At 39.2% G+C, this 21183-nt stretch overlaps 1 protein-coding gene across 1 annotated transcript in view; it reads left to right on the forward strand.

Moving 5' to 3' along the window:
- Positions 1-2087: 2087 nt before the first annotated feature.
- The window catches only part of SYNE1 (spectrin repeat containing nuclear envelope protein 1), a 284981-nt gene continuing 265885 nt past the window's right edge, over positions 2088-21183 (forward strand). Inside the window, exons 1-2 of the mRNA XM_015821883.1 lie at positions 2088-2232; positions 16253-16521. Coding sequence (XP_015677369.1) covers positions 16419-16521 — 103 coding nt within the window. The 5' untranslated portion in view covers positions 2088-2232; positions 16253-16418. The remainder of the gene's footprint in view (positions 2233-16252; positions 16522-21183) is intronic.

The following is a 21183-nucleotide window of genomic DNA, read 5'->3' on the forward strand; positions in this document are numbered from 1 at the left end:
GGGAAATTGTTAGGACTGGGAGATCCAGCAGAGTTTGTCCTGGTTAGTTCTTGGTTGGGACTTGCCAAGGAATACCAAGATTGGGAAATTCTAGAACAAATTTCTGTATTGCTACCTAGAAAACTACAAGGATGTGTCCATGAAGAGAGTTGAGGGATACTGTTTTAGAAGATGTTCCCAGTAAGGCATCTCTAGCTATAGCAAGGAGTACTTGCAAATTATCCTAATAACTACCAATAAAGCATATTCCAGTATAAGTAGTATAGTTTTAAAATCACCAATGAGTGAATCTGTGGCTGAAGTGCTTTATTGGAAAACACAGATTAATAATAATGATGATGATGATGATGATCCAAATAGCCCAATAGTTTTGATTGGAACTGAGAACTCATGGCAGTCAAGCAATCCCTTTTTATCAAGCATTACAAGAACATATGTCATATGAAAGTATAGAAACACAACCATCTGCAGAACAGTTTTATTACCAATAAATGTATATTTATCTTAACAAATTTTATAGAAAAAATAGAAAATGCAAAATAAACGAATACAAAATTGGGGGAAAAGAATCTCAGAAAGGGAAGGCTGCACAGCGGATCGACTTACCATCATTTGTTTAGCGACAGTGGCAATGAAAAAAGTGGCTGACAACTGGTCCTTGCACCTAGGAGTTGCAGCATCCCCACAGTTACATGATCAAAATTCAGGTGCTTGGCAACTAGCATTTATTTAGGATGGCTGCAGTGTCCTTCCCAGCTAGCTTCTGACATGCAAAGTCAATGGGGGCAGCTGTGTTTGGTTAACAACTGTGTGAGTCACTTAACAACTGCAACAATTCACTTAACAACCACGTCAAAAAAGGTCATCAAATCGGATGAGACTCAACAACTGCCTTGCTTACCAAGGGAAATTATGTTCCCAATTGTGGTGGTTTTAAGTCGAGGGCTACCTGTATAAGTTTCAAGAGAGCCAGATCAGGGCTCTCGTGAAACTTATACAGGTATATAGGTCTACCTATAACTGTACATGAGATTTAAGATGTCACGACTTAAGCGGAGTGAAAATACGTGATGTGCATCTGACATTTCAAGTGCAAGGGAAAAGAAATGAAATTGCATTTTTGCACAGGTTCCTTTTGGGTGGGCCGTCGTGAAGCGAGGCACAGGTTTGCTACCCAAACCGTAACTCGCTTCTCTTCGATTTTAGCTCCATCACGTGAGAGGTTCTGTCCTTGAAAAAAATGGAGGATCTTCTTCTACCTCCTCCTCCGCCCCCATAGTATACAGTACATCACCCTTTCCCCTAGAAACGTTATACGCTCGCCCTTGCCACAAATTCGGCCCTACGCGCTGCGGCTAAAGCCTTCAATTAACGAGGAGGCTGGGGAATATTTTTGCGGAGTGGGAGGGAGGGAGAGAGAGAGGAGGAAGGGAGGGAAACAGGGAGGGAGGGAGAGAGAGAGGGAGAAAGGGTGGGAGAGAGAGAGAGGGAGAAAGGGGGGAGGGGGGAGAAAGTGAGGGGAAGAGAGAGGGAGAGAGAGAGAGAGAGGCACAAATGCTCCAATAGCTGCTCCTGGCTGGCAGCGAATGGCCAGAGGCAGACTTTCCCGGGCAGGCGCGCGCTCGGGTCCTCGGACTCAAAGAGGGCGCCCCGATCCTGCCTCGCGCGCGCCCGCCCAGACCCGTCCGGCCTGGCTCTGGCGCAGCATCCTCTGCTCGGCCGGATCCTAGAGAGGCCGCCGAGTTCACCTCTCTCTCCCTCCCTCCCTCCGTTCCAGTAGACGCGCACGCACCTGCTCCCTTTCCTGCCTTCCTTTCTAGCCTCCCTCCCGACGCGGGAGTATTAAAAAAAAAAAAAAAAAAAAAGCACCCAGCAGCTGAGCCCTGCGTGCTCCGCTGAAGGCGGCGAGAAAGAGGCGGGGCTTCCCGAGACCCCGTTCGCTGCTGCTAGGTGCAGTAGTGCATACACCTCTCGGTGGCTGCGCGCGCGCGTCTGTGCGTTCGTTTGTATGTGTGTGTGTATATATATATGTCTGTGTGTAAACGCGGCTGTCGCTGGGATAGGATTGTTGCCCTCGGTAACCAGGGAACCTGTCCGAGGCTTTCCGGCCGCTCCGGAGCTCTGGGAGATTCAGGCGGGACGTGGTGGGTCAGGCGTGTCGTTTTTAGAGGACAGTTTGGAGAGGCAGCGAGGGACTGCAACCGCCGCCAGCCGCCCCGGAACGTGAAGAAGGTACAGGCGATGCGAGCTCGCGGTTTCTGTCTGCCTGCCTTGCTTGCGAGGCGATGCTTCTGCTTTCTGCGCTGTCATGTCCGTAAAGGAGAGAGAGAGAGATGAGCGTGTGAATTGGGGCAGGTACAGCGTGCTTTGGGCATTTCCGGAGTTGAGGAGCGAGTTGCGGTTAGAAATGTGCACGCGTGCATGTGATATACTGTACCTCGGAAACGAAATCTATCGCTGCTCCAGCGATCCCCAAAGCACTTAATCTATCGCTGCTCCAGCGATTCTCCAAAGCAGTTAAAGCCCGTGTCTAGTTGGACCCAAGATGAACGGCTAACGGCGAGGGAATGCGGGCGAAAATAATGTATTTAGGATGATTGACGTAATTGGGTTGTAAAACTAAATCCGGAGTGTAGGAGTATTGGGTTCCAAATTGAGTAAAAAAAATTTTTAAAAAAAAAAAAAAGAGGCAGGAAGGTTGCCAAGATGGGCAGTTGCACAGTAGATGCACCTGTAATTCTGACACTTTGCATTCAACTCGTGTAACTGAAAACAGGACAACTTTTGCTGAGGAGGAACTGACTCACTTTCCCCCCTGCTTATTTTCGTTTTATTAAATGGCTGTTGAATTTGTAATACCCTCAACACAGTTTCAACAAGAAGTGTTAGATTGGTACTAGATGGAACTAGTAATGCATATCCACATTTAAGCAGATATACCAGTAGTAACTGACATCTAATTGTTGAAGTACTTGCCTCTGAAAGTTCAAAAATCAATCCATTTAATGCAATTCAGTTTTGTAGGATATCTCAGCTGTTTAAATTTATTTTGATCAGAGCATCCTATGAAACATTTTTATCAACTAATATTAAGCTTGTTTTATCAACTAATAAGAAGTTTCAAAACCATTTATGTGTCTTTTTTATTTTTAGACATAGGATTGTGGACACCTAGTATGTTTAGAGTGTTTTGTTGTGATTAAAACGGAAAACAGTACTAATATGAGTCAGCATCTATAATTAATTCAATAATTTCCAGTAGAGAAAAATCTACCAGATAAGGGGGAGAGGCCCTAACAGATTTAAAAAAAATATTTTTGAAGAATACAAAACTATCCCTAACTTAAAGTTAAACCATTAATAAAGTTTCTAAGTCTCAGGAAGTATCTCTGAATAATTACGTTTAAGTTGGAGCTTCACATGGCTGAAATGCAAGCTGATGTTCTATATGCTTATTTAAAGTAAGTTCATATCCAATTCAGTGGGGTGAATGGAAGTAAGTACCCAATTTAATAAACAAACAAACAAACAAACAAACATTGGAAGTAAGTATACATTACAAGGAAATGCTTCTATTTAAAAATAGAAATAGGTTGCTTAGTGTAAATAATAAATTTAATAGAACTTTTGAGGCCTCAACATGGGAAGCAATATATTTATCTACTAGCTACTGTGAAGAGATATTTGGAGATAGTTATGTGAACTATGGAACAGTGATCAATAAAATGTTGAGACTCTAGAAAGAGTACAGAGAAGAGCAACAAAGATGATCAGGGGACTGGAAGCTAAAACATACAAAGAACAGTTACTGGGATTGGGTATGTCTAGTTTAATGAAGGGAAGGATGAGGGATGACATGATAGCAGTGTTCCAATATCTCAGGGGCTGCCACAAAGAAGAGGGAGGCAAGCTATTCTCCAAAGCGCCTGAAGGCAGGACAAACTAACCAAAGAGAGAAGCAACCTAGAACTAAGGAGAAATTTTCTGACAGAACAATTAACCAGTGGAACAACCTGCCTCCAGAAGCGGTGAATGCTCCAACACTGGAAGTTTTTAAGAAGAGACTGGACAGCCATTTGTCTGAAATGGTATAGGATTTCCTGCCTGAGCAGGGGGTTGGACTAGATAACCTCCAAGATCCCTTCCAACATCATCATTATTATTATTATTGTTGTTGTTGTTGTTGTTGTTGTTGTTGTTGTTATTATTATTATTATTATTATTATTATTATTATTATTATTATTATTATTATTATTATTATTATTACCTTGTGGCCAATGCCAGCTCCCTTTCCCACAGTGATGCACTGTGAAATTTGTTTCTGGATTTTTTGCTCTACAGTCCCCAACCAAATCTGGGTCATTTTTGAACTTGGTCTTTCTTTTGTTGACTTGTCTTACCATACCAAACTAGATCCCATTTTGTTCTGATTGTCAGACTGACAGAATTTTGACCTCTTTTACATAATACCTTTCAAACGTTCTCTGGAGTTGGGAAGAAGGATAAAAGGATAAAAAAAGAACAAAAGAGTAATTGTTTCTGAATGCCTTTCTCCCTAAACCACCTTGGGATAATAGGGCAGAAAGAGGTTCCCTCAAATTCAGAGTAAATGTATTCAATCGTTTTAGGTCTTAGCTCAGTTCCGCTATATAGGCGGTCCTCGACTTACAATCACAATTGAGCCCCAAATTTTTGTTGCTAACCGAGACAGTTGTTAAGTGAGTTTTGCCCCATTTTACAACCTTTCTTGCCACACTTGTTAAATGAATCACTGCAGTTGATAAGTTAGTAACACGGTTGTTAAAGTCCATCTGGCTTCTCCATTGACTTTGCTTGTCAGAAGGTCGTAAAAGGTGATCACAGGATCTTGGGACACTGCAGCCGTCATAAATACGAATCAGTTGCCAAGCATCTGAATTTGGATCACATGAACCTAGGGATGCTGGAAAGGTCGTAACTATGAAAAATGGTCGTGTCACTTTTTTCAATGCCTTTGTAACTTTGAACTGTCACTAAACAAGTTGTTGTAGATCAAAGACTACCTGTATTAATAAATTATGTAAGATGATATAATATGTGCCCTAGTTAAGGAAAATAAAATACTTTCTATTTGAAAGGTAAGAGAAAAAAATTGTTAACTGCTGTAACTGTGTTTAACCCTCTATCTCAAGATATGTACTAGAAACAAATTTATCGTATGCTACCTTACTAATATTCATATGTAATTCTCACATTATGTCTTATTACCATACATTTCTGCATCAATCATCTTTGATTATGACAAATAGGCTATAATAGCGGGATTACCATTTATGGCTGCAGTCATATATTTACTTGCATGTGTTCCTTTGAATTTAGTATTTAGTTCTGAATATATATTCATACTAGTGAAATTACTAGTATTACCAGAAGTAATCATGCTTAGGGGCAGAAAATAATATTTTTTATTAATTTAAACTTTCATTTTTGGTAAACTTAAACACTTGAATAGGTTGCTAGAAAATTTTAACACTGCTGAATGTGTGTTTTTGTACACACATGAGTGTGAGACTCATTTACTGTTAGGGTATAATCTCTATTTCCATCTTTAGAAAAGCTTATGTTATAATAAACCAATTCTTTGCCCTGATTGCCACAGTACTTTCTGTATTGATATTTTGTTCCGACATAGCTCTTGCACTAGAAATTGCTTTTATACTTTCACTCCTTGTGGAGAAAAAAAATTACAAATAAATCAAAGGTTTGAAAATTATTACCAATGAGTAGCAATAGAAAATAAATGAACTTCTTAATATGCTGAAGCTCTTAGCACTCCTTTGATTTTATATTATGGTTGGAGGAATCTTTTTTTTTTCCTAATGCAGTGCCAAAACTAATGTTGTTGGTTTGGATTTATGTTCGTTTGGTACAGTAGCATGATTATCTTGTCCTGAATTAACATGTGCTCAAGAGGTCTGGACATCAATAATATACAGAGTAGCTAGCACTTTGTAACAGTACAGTATTTTGGCTCTTGGGCTAAATTATGGCATGTGCAATTGTGTGCAAAGTCTTTCTCTAAAGGTGGTCAAGATAGGCAGTGATATATGTATAGACAGCAAGTTAGATTGTCTCTATTTTCAGGCATTTGATATTGCTTTAAGACATGATGCCACAAGGCATGATATGCTCCTCTGCTTATCAAATAGGAATGGAAATTGAGACTGAAGGGCTAGATATGTTTAGCTTTCAGAGGGAATAATTTCAGGGAGATGATGGCACTTTTTTGAATACATGAAAATATGTCACATCAAAGAAGGAAGGGCCTGACTGTTTCTGCATTATTCTAAAGCTGACCTGGGCATTTTATAGGCCTCAGAGCATATGTAGCCCTTTGGCTCTTTCTGTCAGCCCTGCATGAGATCACTCTGAAATTAGAAATGAATGTAAATAAGCAAATGGCATATAGGCAACACAACTGCATTGCTTTTATTTTGAATTTGACTGCTACTTTTTTTTCCAATTTATGTATGTGCATGAGTGCCTACACACCTTCACAGTAATGTGTTGGTCCTATTGATTCGGCCCTCCACAACAGTCCCAGTTTCTCATGTGGCCCTTGAGAACATTAATTGCCCATCCCTGTAACCTTTCTCAACTGGGCTCCATGGAAGTTTTAGGTTTTACAAGAGGGATTCTGCTAGGGATTCTGCACGAGATAGGGATTGAAAATATGAACTTCAGGCACCATGCAATGCTAGAATTGTGTTGAACTTCAGGCACCATGCAATGCTAGAATTGTGTTGTGGTTTCATATTTTCATGCATGAGCTTCTCTGAGACCTGAACATTCTTTTCCTGGATTCCTCTGGATAAAATGGTTGAGAAAGGCTGTTCTAGAGTATGGGATATGGAATAATGTTCATAAATTATGGAAGGCAGGTTTCATGAGAAGGGTAGGAAAAATTCCTAATGGAAAGAGCAGTTTACCTAGAATGGTGATGAATTCTTCACTAGATATGATCATAGAGAGGCCAGATAGACATTTTGGTGATGCTTTAATTTGAATTCCTGTATTAGAATGGAAGGAGGTAGACTTGATGGCCCAAATATCTCTTTCCCACTCTGTGACTCATAAACGAAGTATGCTATATTTCACGTTTCATTATTTTTAAACACATGCTAATATTTTTGATCACCTTGTTCTCATCCTGTGTCTCCAGATTATTGGGGGTAAGAAGAAAACATGACTGGAGAAAAATATTGTGTGAACTCAGATGTCCATTTGCATGTTATGATGAACATAATTTCCATTCTAACGAAGATAATTGCTTTAAATTAGTATCAGGAATATTCAGTCATTTAATTTAAGCATCTAAAGGGAATCATGTAACACAATTATTGTAATAACTGATTACTTGTATCTCATCTTATCCCAGAAATGCAGGATTGGGCTGAATATAACTTGTGAATAGTCTCTGTTTTTGCCTTTGTAAAAGACTTGAGAGTCATTAACAACAGTCTTGTTCATCTAGAATAATCTGCCTACTTTTTACAAGAAAAAAACCCTGTTTTTCAACCATAATGAGTGTATAAAAATATTTTTTATTTCAAAAACCAGATTTTAAATGACAACAGTCAAACTCTATTGGGCAGTGAACCTAAGGTTTTAGGCATCTTAAGGGAAAATAACCATATCGCATTTAGATTCAATATATCTATGGGAAAAAAACCTGAGCCAAGTCAGTCATACATCTTGATTTAAGGAAGGCCATTTATCCTATCATATAGACAAAACCAATAGGGATGGGAGATTATAGAAATTAGAAAATGAAAGCATAAACACATCTGACCCCATGAAAAAAATGCAAATCGGAAGCTTTAAGAAACCTGTTTAGATGAAGAGTGAGTTGGTAGGAATTGAGTCAGCTAGTTCAGCATGAAATTAAGATAATACAAAACGGAATAAAGATTTTGGGGAAGCATGTCCGAAACAATAATAGCAACAAGGAATTAAGGAAACTTTTGGTCTCTCTTGCAGGAAGGTAGAGACATAAGATTGTTTAATGCCTTATTTGCATCTATCATCTCTGAGAACATGATTCTTAATATGGCTGAAGTGGGAGACCTCTTAAAATTGATTAAAAACTCACCTAGCTATTTTAATCAAATTGGTCTCCAGAGCGAGAGAAATTGCAACCTAAAATATGGACAAAATTTATAGTAATTTGAAAATATAAACCAAGGAAATTCTTTGGATGTAGTACACTGCTCAGTGCAGACAATCCTCAGTTAACAATGATAATTGGGACCAGAATTTTCATTGCTAAGCCATGCAGTCATAAAATGTGATGCTTGGTACAGTAATTCTGATACTTCACATTGCCCTTGTTAAGTGAGGTCATTAAGCAAGTCCCAAGCAGCTTACAAGCAGGTAGATGGCTGCTGCTGGGCAGGGAAGAGCATGCAGGCTACCAGCAAGGCACAGGTTATATCCAGCTTCTGGTTTCAAATGTGTGCAAGCACACACACACAGTTGCTATGGTAATTAGTAGTTTATTCAAGGTCACAGAGATAGCAGCAGACAAGGAATGGAAACCAAAACAGAGTCTCTAGAAAGAGCTTCCCTGAAAGGTTGCATTTAACAGGAGTGTGCAGAAAAATGCTCAAAATCCAGTCCAAGGTTCTGAGAGCCTAGTCAAGGTTTTCATCTGGAATATCACAAACAGACTCCAAACAAACATTACATACAATAGCCAGAGATCAGATAGTTACTTCCAATGAGGGATCAGGGGTCAGAACTGCCTCTTAAATCAGTCTGCAACCAGCTGTTACTAATCAAGAGATATATTTACTTGTTTGTCAAGGACCTTCATAGAAAGTGTCTGATCTCCTGTTCTCTCTACTTGCCTAGGGTGGGGCTGGGAGCCTTACACCATCCTCAACATCTTCTCTAGCTGCTCAGGTGAGGCCTATGTTTGATCAGCCTCTTGGCTTTGTGTCTCCTGAGGCTGACATTTTACAGGTCCTGTTCCAGCACCTTTTTTACAACCATATGATTATTTGATCCCTAGATCATGATAGGCCCATCTATTCCTTGCGGCCGGCCTGGCATAGTTTGATTATGTTTTAGTGGGGGTTTTGTATGGGGTATTTTTAGAGCAGGCCTGTTATTTAATTTGATTTTTAACAGAAACTTGCGTATATTTATCATGGTTTTTATTATTGCCTGTTCACCGCCCTGAGTCCCGTAAGGGAGATAGGGCGGTATATAAATTCAATAAATAAAATAAATAAATAAATAAATAAAGGTGCAAGCGTGGCAAGGCTACTAGTGGCTGTTGCTGAGTAAAGTACAAGTGACTTACTGGAGCATCTTATGACTTTCCCTGCTGGCTTTCCCACTGACTTTGCTTCTGGGAAACCACCAGTGTAAATCACAATGGTAATCATATGATTGTGGGTTACTGCCACTGTCATAAGTGCAAGCTAGTTGCCAAGCGTCTGAATCACAATCAGGACTGTGGGAGGGCTTGGATGGCCAGAACTAGTTGTAAATACCATTGTTCTGACCTGAGTCACGCTGGCAGGTGCAGGTACCAATACAGTCTGTTCATTGCACAGCTATATAGTGATAGATGGCCCTCCAATGGCGCTGGTAAAGCTCCACCCCAACCTTTTCCAAAGGCAGCCATCTACAGTCAGTGCAACCCTGTCCCACAATCTATGTCTAGTAGCCGCCAGAGCTGATCCACAAGGCAAGGAGGAAGTCTGGAATCCACAAACAAGGTTCAGAGTCCACAAAACAAGGTCTGAAGTCTGCAAACAAGGTTCAGAGTCCACAAAGCACATTTTGTAATTCATGCATGCCAAAGCAAATGGTTGTTCCTGACAAATGCACCTTCCCCCTGCATCTGGCTAAGTCACCCCAAACCAAACCTTGTGGTTTGTTCCTTGTGTGGAGGGGCAGGGCTGCTTCCTCTGTGCTTCTGCTTTGCTCTCTATGCCTGCATATCTGGTGGGGGAGGTAGCTGTTCCTCATTGGAGGTGATCTGTTGCCTTTTCTCACTGCTGATTGTTGGTAGCCAATTCTCCCCTGTTTTCATTAAAGCAGGTGGCTCCCCATCCAGTTGAGTACTTCCCCCAATGCCAGACAGGCCTGGCATTGCATTATCCTCAGCCCACCGGGCTCTCCAGATGTTCCTGGAGAGACATGCCATCCATGAGTTCCTCCTACCAACCAGCTCCAACGGGGCCATTGCAGCCACTCGTTCAGTTCTGTCAGAACTTCAAGTGATTGTTAAATGAGGACTACCTGTAAAGTGTTTGACAAAGTACCTCATGATATTTTTGAGGATAGAATGTATAAATGCAGGCTGAAGCGTACCCAGAAGGCGCTTGTAAATGGCCTATCAATCTGTGTGGTTCAGCAACTTTCTAAATGACCTAGAAGATGAAATATTTATGAATTTTGCAGATGATGCCAAGCAATAACTGTTTAGAGGACAAAACCATGATTCAAAATGACCCCTACAGTCTTGAACATTGGGCCATATCCAAACAGGATGATATTCAGTTATATTAGGTGTAAGATCAGGCAGCAGGAAAAGTCAAATACATGGACACAGGATTGGGAAAATCTGGCTTGTGAAGGGGGGATCTAGGGGTTTTAGCTGACCATCTGCTGAACATGAACGAATAGAATTACACAGTAATTGAAAAGGGCTATGTGCTGCAATGCAGTGTATCAGAAACACTGAGTCCAGATAATGGGCAGCAATTTATAATTTCCTTGGTTGCTTTATTTGTATACTCAAGAGTTAGGTGGCTAACTATCTCATACAGTTTTCTTATATTTTAAAGGGGTTAGGTAGTACTGAATGGAGCACTATTCATTGTTGTGCACTGTCCAGAGTCGGTTTTGGTGAGATGGACGGCTATATAAATTTGATGAATAAATAAATAAATAAAAATTATGTCCTCTTATGGGCATTACCCTTTAAAAGGGATATATAAAATCTAAAGATGGTTCACAGGATACCAGATTGATAGCTGGAATAGGTCTAAGCCCTATGAAGAATCATCAAAGAGCTAGAGTTTATCATGCAAAAAAACCAAAAACCAAAACCCTATAAAAGATATTCGTTTAAGTTACAAAATAGAAAATGTCATGTGCAAGAGGCTGTAGACCTGTTTTCTCTTGAAATAGAAGGCTAGACCAGTCAAAGGAGTTGAAATTGAATACCTCAGCGGACTCAAGAAATCCCTGAGATAAAATCTTCTCTGTTGGAGATTTCCACTTGTTGGAGATGGTTTAGTAGATTTTTGCACTGAACAAGGAGTTGGATTAGTTGACATTAGATCTGATATTCTAATTACCTGTGACTCTTCTTATGAGTAGCTTTAAAGTACTGTAGGAGTTTATGTACCATACAGAATTGGCCACATGTGTATGCAATATTTCATCTTATAAAATCAGTTGTATTTTGTATCAAATAAAATAATATAAACAAGACTAAATATAAATTTATAATTTTCTGGTAATTTTGCTGAATTTTTCATATTGCCGAAATGAACATAAAATTCGATTAAAGTAGTATCCTCTAATTTTTTTAACCTTGTTTGTCCATTACCATTTAGTTTCTATCTTTTAAGATAAATCTAGATTTTTGTATTATATGACAAATCTTTTCCACACATTTGTAGGTAGGAATCTTCCTTTGCTTAGAAATATACTTGCTTGTTGCAAATTTTAGACTCTCTGCTCACTTGGAAGATCAAACAGATTCCTGACAAACCTAGCAGACAACTTTGTCTCCCAAAAAGTAGAGAAGGGAACTAGGGGATCAGCCATATTGGATTTAATTCTCTCTAACAGAGATGAAATGATAGAAGGTGTTGAAGCTAGAGGAACCTTGGGGGGGGGAGTGATCATGCAATATTGGAATTCAGCATTATGCAAGCACAAGCAATAGAAGATAGTCAAACTAGAGTCTTGGACTTCAAGAGAACTAATTTCAATAAACTTAGAGAGGGTTTGGGAAGGATTCCATGGAGGAGAATACTCAAAGGGAAAACAACTCAAGAAGCTTGGGAAATTTTGAAAAGTGAGATTATAAAAGCCCAGTCTAGCACAATACTGACGAAGAAGAAAAATAACAGCTATCAAAAGCAACCAGTATGGTTGCATAAAGAACTCTCTGATAAATTGAAAGACAAAAAGGACAAGTATAAAAAGTGGGAAGAGGGACACATAAATAAGGCAGAATATCAGCAAATAGCATGAGCGTGCAAAGATAAAGTGAGGAAAGCTAAGGCTCAAAATGACTAAATCTTGCGACAAAAGTCAAAAATAACAACAACAAAAAGCTTCTTTCAACATGTAAAAAACAAGAAAAAGGTTAAGGAAATGATTGGTCCATTAATGGGAGAAAATTGCAAGAAGGTGACAAGCAACAGGGAGAAAGCAGAACTACTTAACTTGTTTTTTGCATCCGTTTTTACACAAAGAGAAAAAACAGTCCAACCTATAAAAACCAGTACTGTAAAAAACAGGTTAGAAACATAAGTTAAGATATGCAAGAAAATGGTAACCTGTCCACCCTAGACGAGTTCAAATCACCAGGACCTGATGGATTACACCACAAGGTTCTGAAGAAACTGGCAGATGTGATCTCAGAACTACGGAACTATATCTTTCAAAGATCCTGGAGCACTGGGGAACTACCAGAGGACTGGAAAAGAGCTGATATAGTTCCCATCTTCAAAAAAAGGGGAAAAAATGGATCCAGGAAACTACAGACCTATCAGCCTGACCTCAATACCTGGGAAGATTCTGGAAAGGATAATCAAGCAACGAATCAACGAACACCTAGAGTCATAACCAAAAGCCAATTTGTCAAAAACAGATCATGCCAGACAAATCTTATTGCATTCTTTGACCAGGTGACAAAATTAGTAGACCAGAGGAATGCTGTGGATATAATTTATTTGGACTTCAGTAAGGCATTTGATAAAGTAGACCGCAACCTACTACTTGATAAGATAGAAAAATGTGGGTTAGACAGCATCACCACCAGATGTATTCATAGCTGGCTGACCGGCTGTACTCAGCGTATGGTCCTCAATGGAACTGCATCTACATGGAGGGAAGTGTGTAGTGGGTTGCCCCTGGGCTCTGTTCTGGGCCCAGTATTCTTCAACATCTTCATCAATGATTTGGATGAGGGGATAGATGGGGAACTCATCAAATTTGCAGACGACACCAAGCTGACAGGAATAGCCAACATTCCAGAAGATAGGCTTAAGATACAGGAGGATCTTGACAGACTTGAACATTGGGCGCTATCTAACAAAATGAAATTCAGTGGTGAAAAAAGTAAGATTCTCCAGAAGTTGTGAATGCTCCAACACTGGAAGTTTTTAAGAAGAGACTGGACAACCATTTGTCTGAAATGGTATATAGGGTTTCCTGCCTGAGCAGGGGTTGGACAGGAAGACCTCCAATGTCCATTCCAACTCTATTATTATTATTGTTGTTGTTATTGTTGTTGTTTGTACTTAATGCTGGCACAATTGTGTCCTGAAAAAGTTTATTTTCTTTCTTGTTTTCACAATTGCCCTCATCTTATCCCCAGCCCATAAGTGAGTTAGTCTTAAGTCGTTCTTAGTAGTATTGCTATAAATGTAGTATCTAACAAAGGCACTGCCCTTTCAGCCCTTTCTTAAACTCTTTCAACCGGCCATAAGGTGTTAATCAGTTCAGCTTTGCTAGCAGGACTAAGCAGTGATTAGCAACAAAGACAGTGGAGGCTGGATAGAAATAAACATGGAAGTCAGCAGTTTCATACCAGTATAGTTTTCTGTTGATTGAGAGAAGGGAGGTGGGTGGGAAAGACCCGTAGTAGCAGGTGGTAAAGACCCTTAGTACACTTGAGTAAAGTGGATAAACTTGAAAAAAATTAACTATCAATCAACAGCTCATCTTAATAAAGTATAAATACAGGTAATCTTCAAATTATATCCATTTTTCAGTGCCTGCTCAAAATTACAGGTAGTCCTTGTCATACAACGGTTCATCCAGTGACCGTTCAAAGTTACAACAGCACTGAAAAAAGTGACTTATGACTGTTTTTCACATTATGACCGTTGCAGCATCCCCACGGTCGTGTGGTAAAAATTTGGATGCTTGGCAACCGGTTCATATTTATGACGGCTGCAGTGTCCCAGGGTCATGTGATCTTTTGCAACCTTCTGACAAGCAAAGTCAATGGGAAAACCAGATCCACTTAACCGCATTACTAATTTAACAACTGCAATGATTCACTGAAAAACTGTGGCAAGAAAGGTTGCTAAACGGGGCAAAATTCACTTAGCAAACTTCTCGCTTAGCAACATAAATTTTGGGCTCAATTGTGGTCGTAAGTCAAGGACTACCTGCATACCAGCGCTGAAAAAAGGACCAGTTCTCAACTTTCTGGCTATTTGCAGCTCTAGTGGGGGGGGAAAGGTCACGTGATTGCAATCTGGGTGCTCAGGTGACAGGCTCACGGTTACAACATTGCAAAGAGCTACAGTCACAAGATTGCCATTGGCAACCTTCCCTGCTGGCTTCTCACAAGCAAAGTCAATGGGGAAGGCAGCAGTGATGATTGCAAATCGCTCCAGGATCACTCCTGCCTGTAGCACTCTCCGGTCTGTGTGCAACCTCTACTAGCCCTCCCTCGACTCATGAACGACCTGCACTTCCCTAAGGCTAGCAAATATGTGGTAAAAGCATGTGAAATTGTAAAACGAATGAAGACATTTATAAGAGCCTCAGGTAGTCTTTGATTTGTGGACCCATCTTGTTTAATCTTAGATATCTTTCTTTCCTCACATGTGAACCTTTTCGAAGGAACCTGTTTTCTTCGAGCATCATTATATTGATTTTTATGAGGCATTTGTTCAGTATCTCTGCTAGGTCTCATCTCGCCTAGAATAGGAAACCAGGAGAATTTCCTAAGTAAACAGCCTAGTATTTCAGACCATAACAAATTTTCTGTGAAAATGTGTAAGCATCAATCACTTTTTGGAAACAAATAAATATTGTTTAAGCTGTGTACAGAACAAAATGTGCTGGTATTGTTGTTACAGTAGCCTGGGTTGCAATCTCAAAATAACTGAGATCTCCATTAAATAGTGTGTTCTATTATATTCATTTTCTAACCACTTAAACCTTTCTGCAGTAATAACATTAAACTTCACATTTTAATCGACTGTGTTGCATTAATGTGAATTCTAAGGTTTGCTCAAAAATATTAGCTCACAACAATTTGTAAATCTTAGTGTTGATGTAGGGCGTGATTTCTTGTTCTATTTTACCAATGCAATTCATAGTATTAAATCATTAGTCACATGGAGTAGCCCAGTGGTGGCGAACCTATGGCACGCGTGCCAGAGGCGGCACTCGGAGCCCTCTCTGTGGGTACGCGCGCCATGCCCCAGAGATGGCAACCGTCCCTCTTCAACCAGCTGCCCGCTAACTCGCCGAGGTCCCATGTGGCCGGATGCATCCCAGCACGGCTGGTTTCCCTCCCCCCTGTTCCATCCCTCCTGGCCTCGCATGTTCTCCTTTTCCTGGGCACGACCCACTGCATCGCCTCCTCAGCTGTCGGTCGACTGTCCAGCTCAGAGGCGGCTTCTCTGAACCTCTGGTGGCGGGCTGCGGAGCCCCAAAGTGCGCCGGTCAAGGGGCTGGCAGGCTGTGGCTGCTGACAGACACTGTTGGCCCCCATGTGCTCACTGGCCTCTGTGTGCGGGGGCCGATGGTGTCAGGCAGCAGCCATCCCGGCCCCTGCCTCGCCCTGCGACAATGGCACCCCAGCCCTGCCTTGCCTTGCCTTGCCTCACCCTGCAGGATGAGCCTCCTGCCCACTGCCCCACCTGCCAGAGACCCCCTGGATCTCCCCAAACCCTGCCTGGCCCCCACAGGCATCCCTCCCCATGAGCAACATCGAGATGACCATGCACACCTTGGCCACACCCACCCAATCTGCCATGACCACCACAGCCACGCCTACCCAGTGGGTCATGCCCACCTGGCACCCAGTGATAAATAAGTGGGTTTTGGGTTGCAGTTTGGGCACTTGGTCTCTAAAAGGTTCGCCATCACTGGAGTAGCCAATCAATCAGATTTCTAAATATCTGATCCAGTGAAAGTATAAGGAGGTGTTTTTATACCAATGTACAGGTGTTCTCTCAAACTTTCTTGTGTATTTCTATATCTTTTCAGGCCTGAATTGCAAGCTATTGAATGAGAACAGTCCTAAAACAGTGGCAAGCCAGACAGTTATATGTCTATCGTTTAAAGCTGCCATGACTTGCTATGGCATGCCATTCTGCTTTAATGATGCTTTATAAAGAGAACTGTTGAAACGTTGCACTTCAGATAGACAATCATGCAGAAAAAAACAATACCATTGCCACGTGGCGCAATGGCATCCTCAAGATTAGCAGGAAGAACATCCCGGGATATTGCTGGAGTGATGCAGAGACTTCAAGGTAAGTGATTAAAACAGAACATAAAAGGTTTATTTTGAGTTTTCAATAAAAAATAGGGATCTGTTGTGTGTAGAGACTAAATACTTTAAGCATCTAACCTGAGTGTTTAAAATTTGATTAGTCCTTCTTCCAATACTAGCATTCATAGTCTTAAATTTTGATATGACAAACAAAGAATAATAAGAACAGACATAGAGAGAACTTAATTTTGAAGGAACTTAAGTTTTGAAGAGGTTTGCCAGTCTTTAATTTTGCCTATTTAGATTTCTAAATTCTTGTCATTATTGGAATATTGTTGGCCATGAAGAAGAAATTGAGGATAATAATTTGTAGTATATTTACAAATTGGTTTCTTTAAATATTTGGAAGGTTCTAATTTGTAATTCAGATTACTCATATTGAATAGTATTTATTAAATAATTCATACTGTTTTAAGAACAAAGATGGGAGAGACATACAGGCATTTATTTATTAGTATATTCTAAATCTTTTTGTTTATTTTCTCACTACTCAAAACATAAAGGGTTCAGTTTGTAATAGCTGATTTCTCCTGCAAGTCAAGCAGATCAAGCAGGAGTTTTAAAAGATTTCATTTCTGTTGTGCTTATGTACAATACTTTTCTTTTTAGTCTATAGTCCTGAATTATTGATGAGCAGACAATCTGTAGAACAGACTGTTTCTGGCTTAGGGATTTCATCTTCTGGAGACATCAAACATAAAACTGGAGACGGAATTTATAAATCTGAAAATGACAACTTGTACCCTATTAGGCCAAAGATAACTACTGATTGTATATTGTGGTTTGTAAGGCATTTGAATCCATTTGCCTAATTCTGCTATTCTAAGAAGCTCTCTAAACAAAAATGAAAAACAAATATCTCCACTTATTCTTTATACTTGATTTTATATACCAGTATAATTTTGTGTAATATACAATAAAACACCTATTTCATTTTTGTTTATTTTAAAATATATATTGTATGGAAACACTAGTAAGTTGCTGCCGACATTAGATCGTTGTCTGCTTCCCAGGGCAGATGATATACTTAATTGTCAAATACAAAAAAAGGTGAAAGATGTAACAAATAACAGTCTTGCTAATAACAAACCTCATTCAATTAATTTATGAGTTAGCATATTTAAAATTGATTACAAAATCTCAATAGGTACATAGAATTGTTTTAATGTTTTTACCAAAGGTAACCCATTGCATATGGTTTATTTCTTATATTAATCATAGTTTTATTCACATTGATTTAACTGATTATACTGTCATTATTTATGCAAGATGTTTAGTAGCATTAAATGCAAAACTATGGAATTATAGGCTAGAATTTAGATTTCAAAATTCTGTTTTTATAGATGTTATATGGTGTGATCCTATAGATCAGTGGTGGCGAACCTATGGCACTCGGTGTCTAAAAGGTTCGCCATCACTGCTATAGATATCAGTTCAGCCGTAAGCTCTAATGTAAGAATGTATAATACAATGGCCAAGAAAATATAACAAAGTACTCAGGCATCATACTGATAAGAGAAAACCAAGGTCTATATTTTTTATGGAAAAAGCTAAACATAGCTAGCAACTCAATATGAGTATGATAGAAAGGAAAAGGGCAAAAAGGAGATTGGCTCAGTTTACCTAAGAACATGACATGCTAGACAGACATTGATGAAACACAAATAACAGTGTTCAAGTTCATACAATATTCTAGTAAGTTATTGGGTGATGGATTGGCTTAGCATGATGCATAAATCATTATTATTTCTAAATTGTAAAAACAAATAACTATGCACTCTTTAAAAACCACGATTGTTGCATGATGTACAAACTTAGCATGGAAATCTATATTGCAGAACAAAGTATATCATTAAAGTTGTTTAAATATGCTAATTCCTTTTTTGTGTAAGTCAACTTTGGGGAATCTAGATCTAGAATGTAGTGATTAGAAATGAGTGTAATTAGTAGCAGGAAATGTTCTTAACATTTTACACATGAAGTAGTAAGAAAAATATTCTCCCAAGAATATTTATTAACCTCCTTTTAAGTTCTTGATTCCTAAACATGTTTACATTAAATATCATAGCTTACGAGAAACCACAAAGCTATCTAGATGTGATTTGGTTGTAAATAAAAGTAAAAATTAAAGAAGTGTGAAAACAAATGACTAAAGCAGCTGTTGCAATATTATTAAATAGTTTGAGTGTGAAGTTGCAAGACACTTTAGTCAGCTGCTTTGCATAGTTTAAAATTGGATATAAATGTCCTGGTTTTAAAAAATACCTTATTAGTTTGAAATATTTTATAACTAAGCAAAATTAAATTAGGTACAATACTCTGCATTCTGAACTATTCCTATTAGCTACATATAAGCCTCAATGTACACTGCACTTCATCTTTATTGCTAGAGCATAAAGCTGGTTCAGTGGCTAAGTGTCAGCGCTGCTAACATCAGATGTTTTTGCATTGACAACAGATGGAAATGTAGCCATCTTTTACCTTTTACTTTTAGAGTTAGATGATGCTGGGAGGGGGAATGTGAACGACAGTCCAGCTAGACATAACAACATTGGACCTAGCGTGAGAAACAAGGTTATTGTAACCAGAGCTGATAAGGAATTGATGGTCTGAAGAACTGGAGAGGAAACCTGCCCTTCAAGCTAATTGGGAAATGTGATTTATGACTGCCAATTGGAGGGAGGAATTGTGCTTTGATACTATGTGCTCAGGGGAGGGGAATTCAGTTTTTGGTTTTGATTATGCAGTGCCGATGTTATGCTACTCAAAATAAAGATTCTTTAAGATAAACAATGCCTCAAAGTTCTTTTGAAGAGTTTCATCTGTCAGAACCATGACACTAAGAGCATTACATATGATCTGAGAGACATTGATTCATTATAGTTTAACAGTCCTTTTTTATATAATTTTCTCTTTTTGAATATGCCACAAGAACAACCCAGATTAATATTAAATGTGAGAAGTTTAAAAACCATAAATAGTCAGTTATATGTTAATGTTTATAAATTAATGATTAGTCAGAAAATCCATACAGAATTCAGCATATATATAAGAATATAAAATCATATCCCATTGCACTAGTGCAGGGAAGTGAGGATGGTTGAGCTGGGGCATGATGCTTTGGGTCATGCTGTTTTGGCTTCCTGGTGTTTGGCACTTCCCCCATCCCCTTGCAGCATCCTTGTGCTCCTTAGGTGGGACTCCCCCCACTTAATGACCTTTGTATCGAGTTACATTCACAAGTGGAAGTGCTGGGATTTCAGTCTCTAAGCAATGCAATCATGTGACATGTCACTTTATGATTGCATCACTTGAGGGTGAAGGTTCGTTCTCCAAGCTTGTGGGTTGGTTTCCGAATGTTTCGTTATCGGGCTAGGTAACATCTTCAGCGAAGTTTAGGGGATGCCAGTGTCAGTTTTCTTCTATTTATAAGGGCTTCGTGTGGTCAGCAGGTCTTGTAATGGGTCAGGTGTGGGTGTGGCAAGTGAGGGTCTTGTGATGGGTTCTGTGATGAGTCAGGTGTGAATCTTATAATTGGTCTTGTGATGGGTCAGGTGTGACTCATCAGTGGGAGTTTTGTGATGGGTCGTATGATGGGGAGGTTACATCACGTAGCAATAGAAATTGTTGTTGTAAGTTGGGGATTACCTGTATTGCTGTGAAATGGCCGACTTTATTGCAATATGGTGATAATGAATTTTCTGGAATTATGGTATTCTATATATAAAATACAAGGTACATAAAAACACATCTATTAAAACTTGGAAGAATATATACATAAAATATTTTGAGAAATGTTTTATTTTTATTTATTTATTAAATTTATTTGCTGTCCTTCTCACTGTCACATGACTCTGGGCAGTTTACAGTCTGATAAAATGATATTATAAAAGATTAAAGCAGTAAGACAAATACATTAAAATTAACAAAGGAGTAGATAGCTAAGATACACAATAGAGTGGGGGCGGGCTCTTCTATTTAGTCTACTAGCCACTTCCAGAATGGCACACCTCCGTTCTGGCCCCAGGCCAAGAGCAAAAATTTATGAACATATAAATATTGAACTCTTTAAGTGATACATTAAAGCATGATGTAAACCTTACAAAAAAGAATAATGTTCTCTGTCTCTTCTGGTTGGGGTTTCAGACAAGCAGAACAAGGAAAATAAATTTTCAGTAAAATTAAGCTTTGGATATAAATAGTATCTTTTCTTGGAAGATCTTACAAGTATACAAACATCTTCAGCATTTTAGAGAACAAAACCTTAAGGTTTTTTTTTCTTTGCAGCTGGCACCTTACTGCAAATACCTTTACTGCCTTTTGTATGTCTCTTTTTTCTGTCAAGGTCTTCTTTATTTTAATTTGTTTCTCATAATATTAATAAACATTTGGATTATTGATATACTTTGGCTTAGTTTATATGGGCAGGCAAGGGGAACCTTAATAAGTTTCAAAGAAAATTGGCAAATTACTCTAGTAGAGTCTCTCTCTCTCTCTCTCTCTCTCTCTCTCTCTCTCTCTCCCTCTCCCTCTCCCTCTCCCTCTCTCCCTCCCTCCCTCCCTCTCTCTCCCTCTCCCTCCCTCTCTCTGTCTCTCACACACACACATTGTTTTTTATGACTCTTCTTTTAAAATTATATCA

Source organism: Protobothrops mucrosquamatus, unplaced genomic scaffold (assembly GCF_001527695.2).
Source record: "Protobothrops mucrosquamatus isolate PMUCROS unplaced genomic scaffold, P.Mucros_1.0 scaffold_168, whole genome shotgun sequence".
NCBI lineage: Eukaryota > Metazoa > Chordata > Lepidosauria > Squamata > Viperidae > Protobothrops > Protobothrops mucrosquamatus.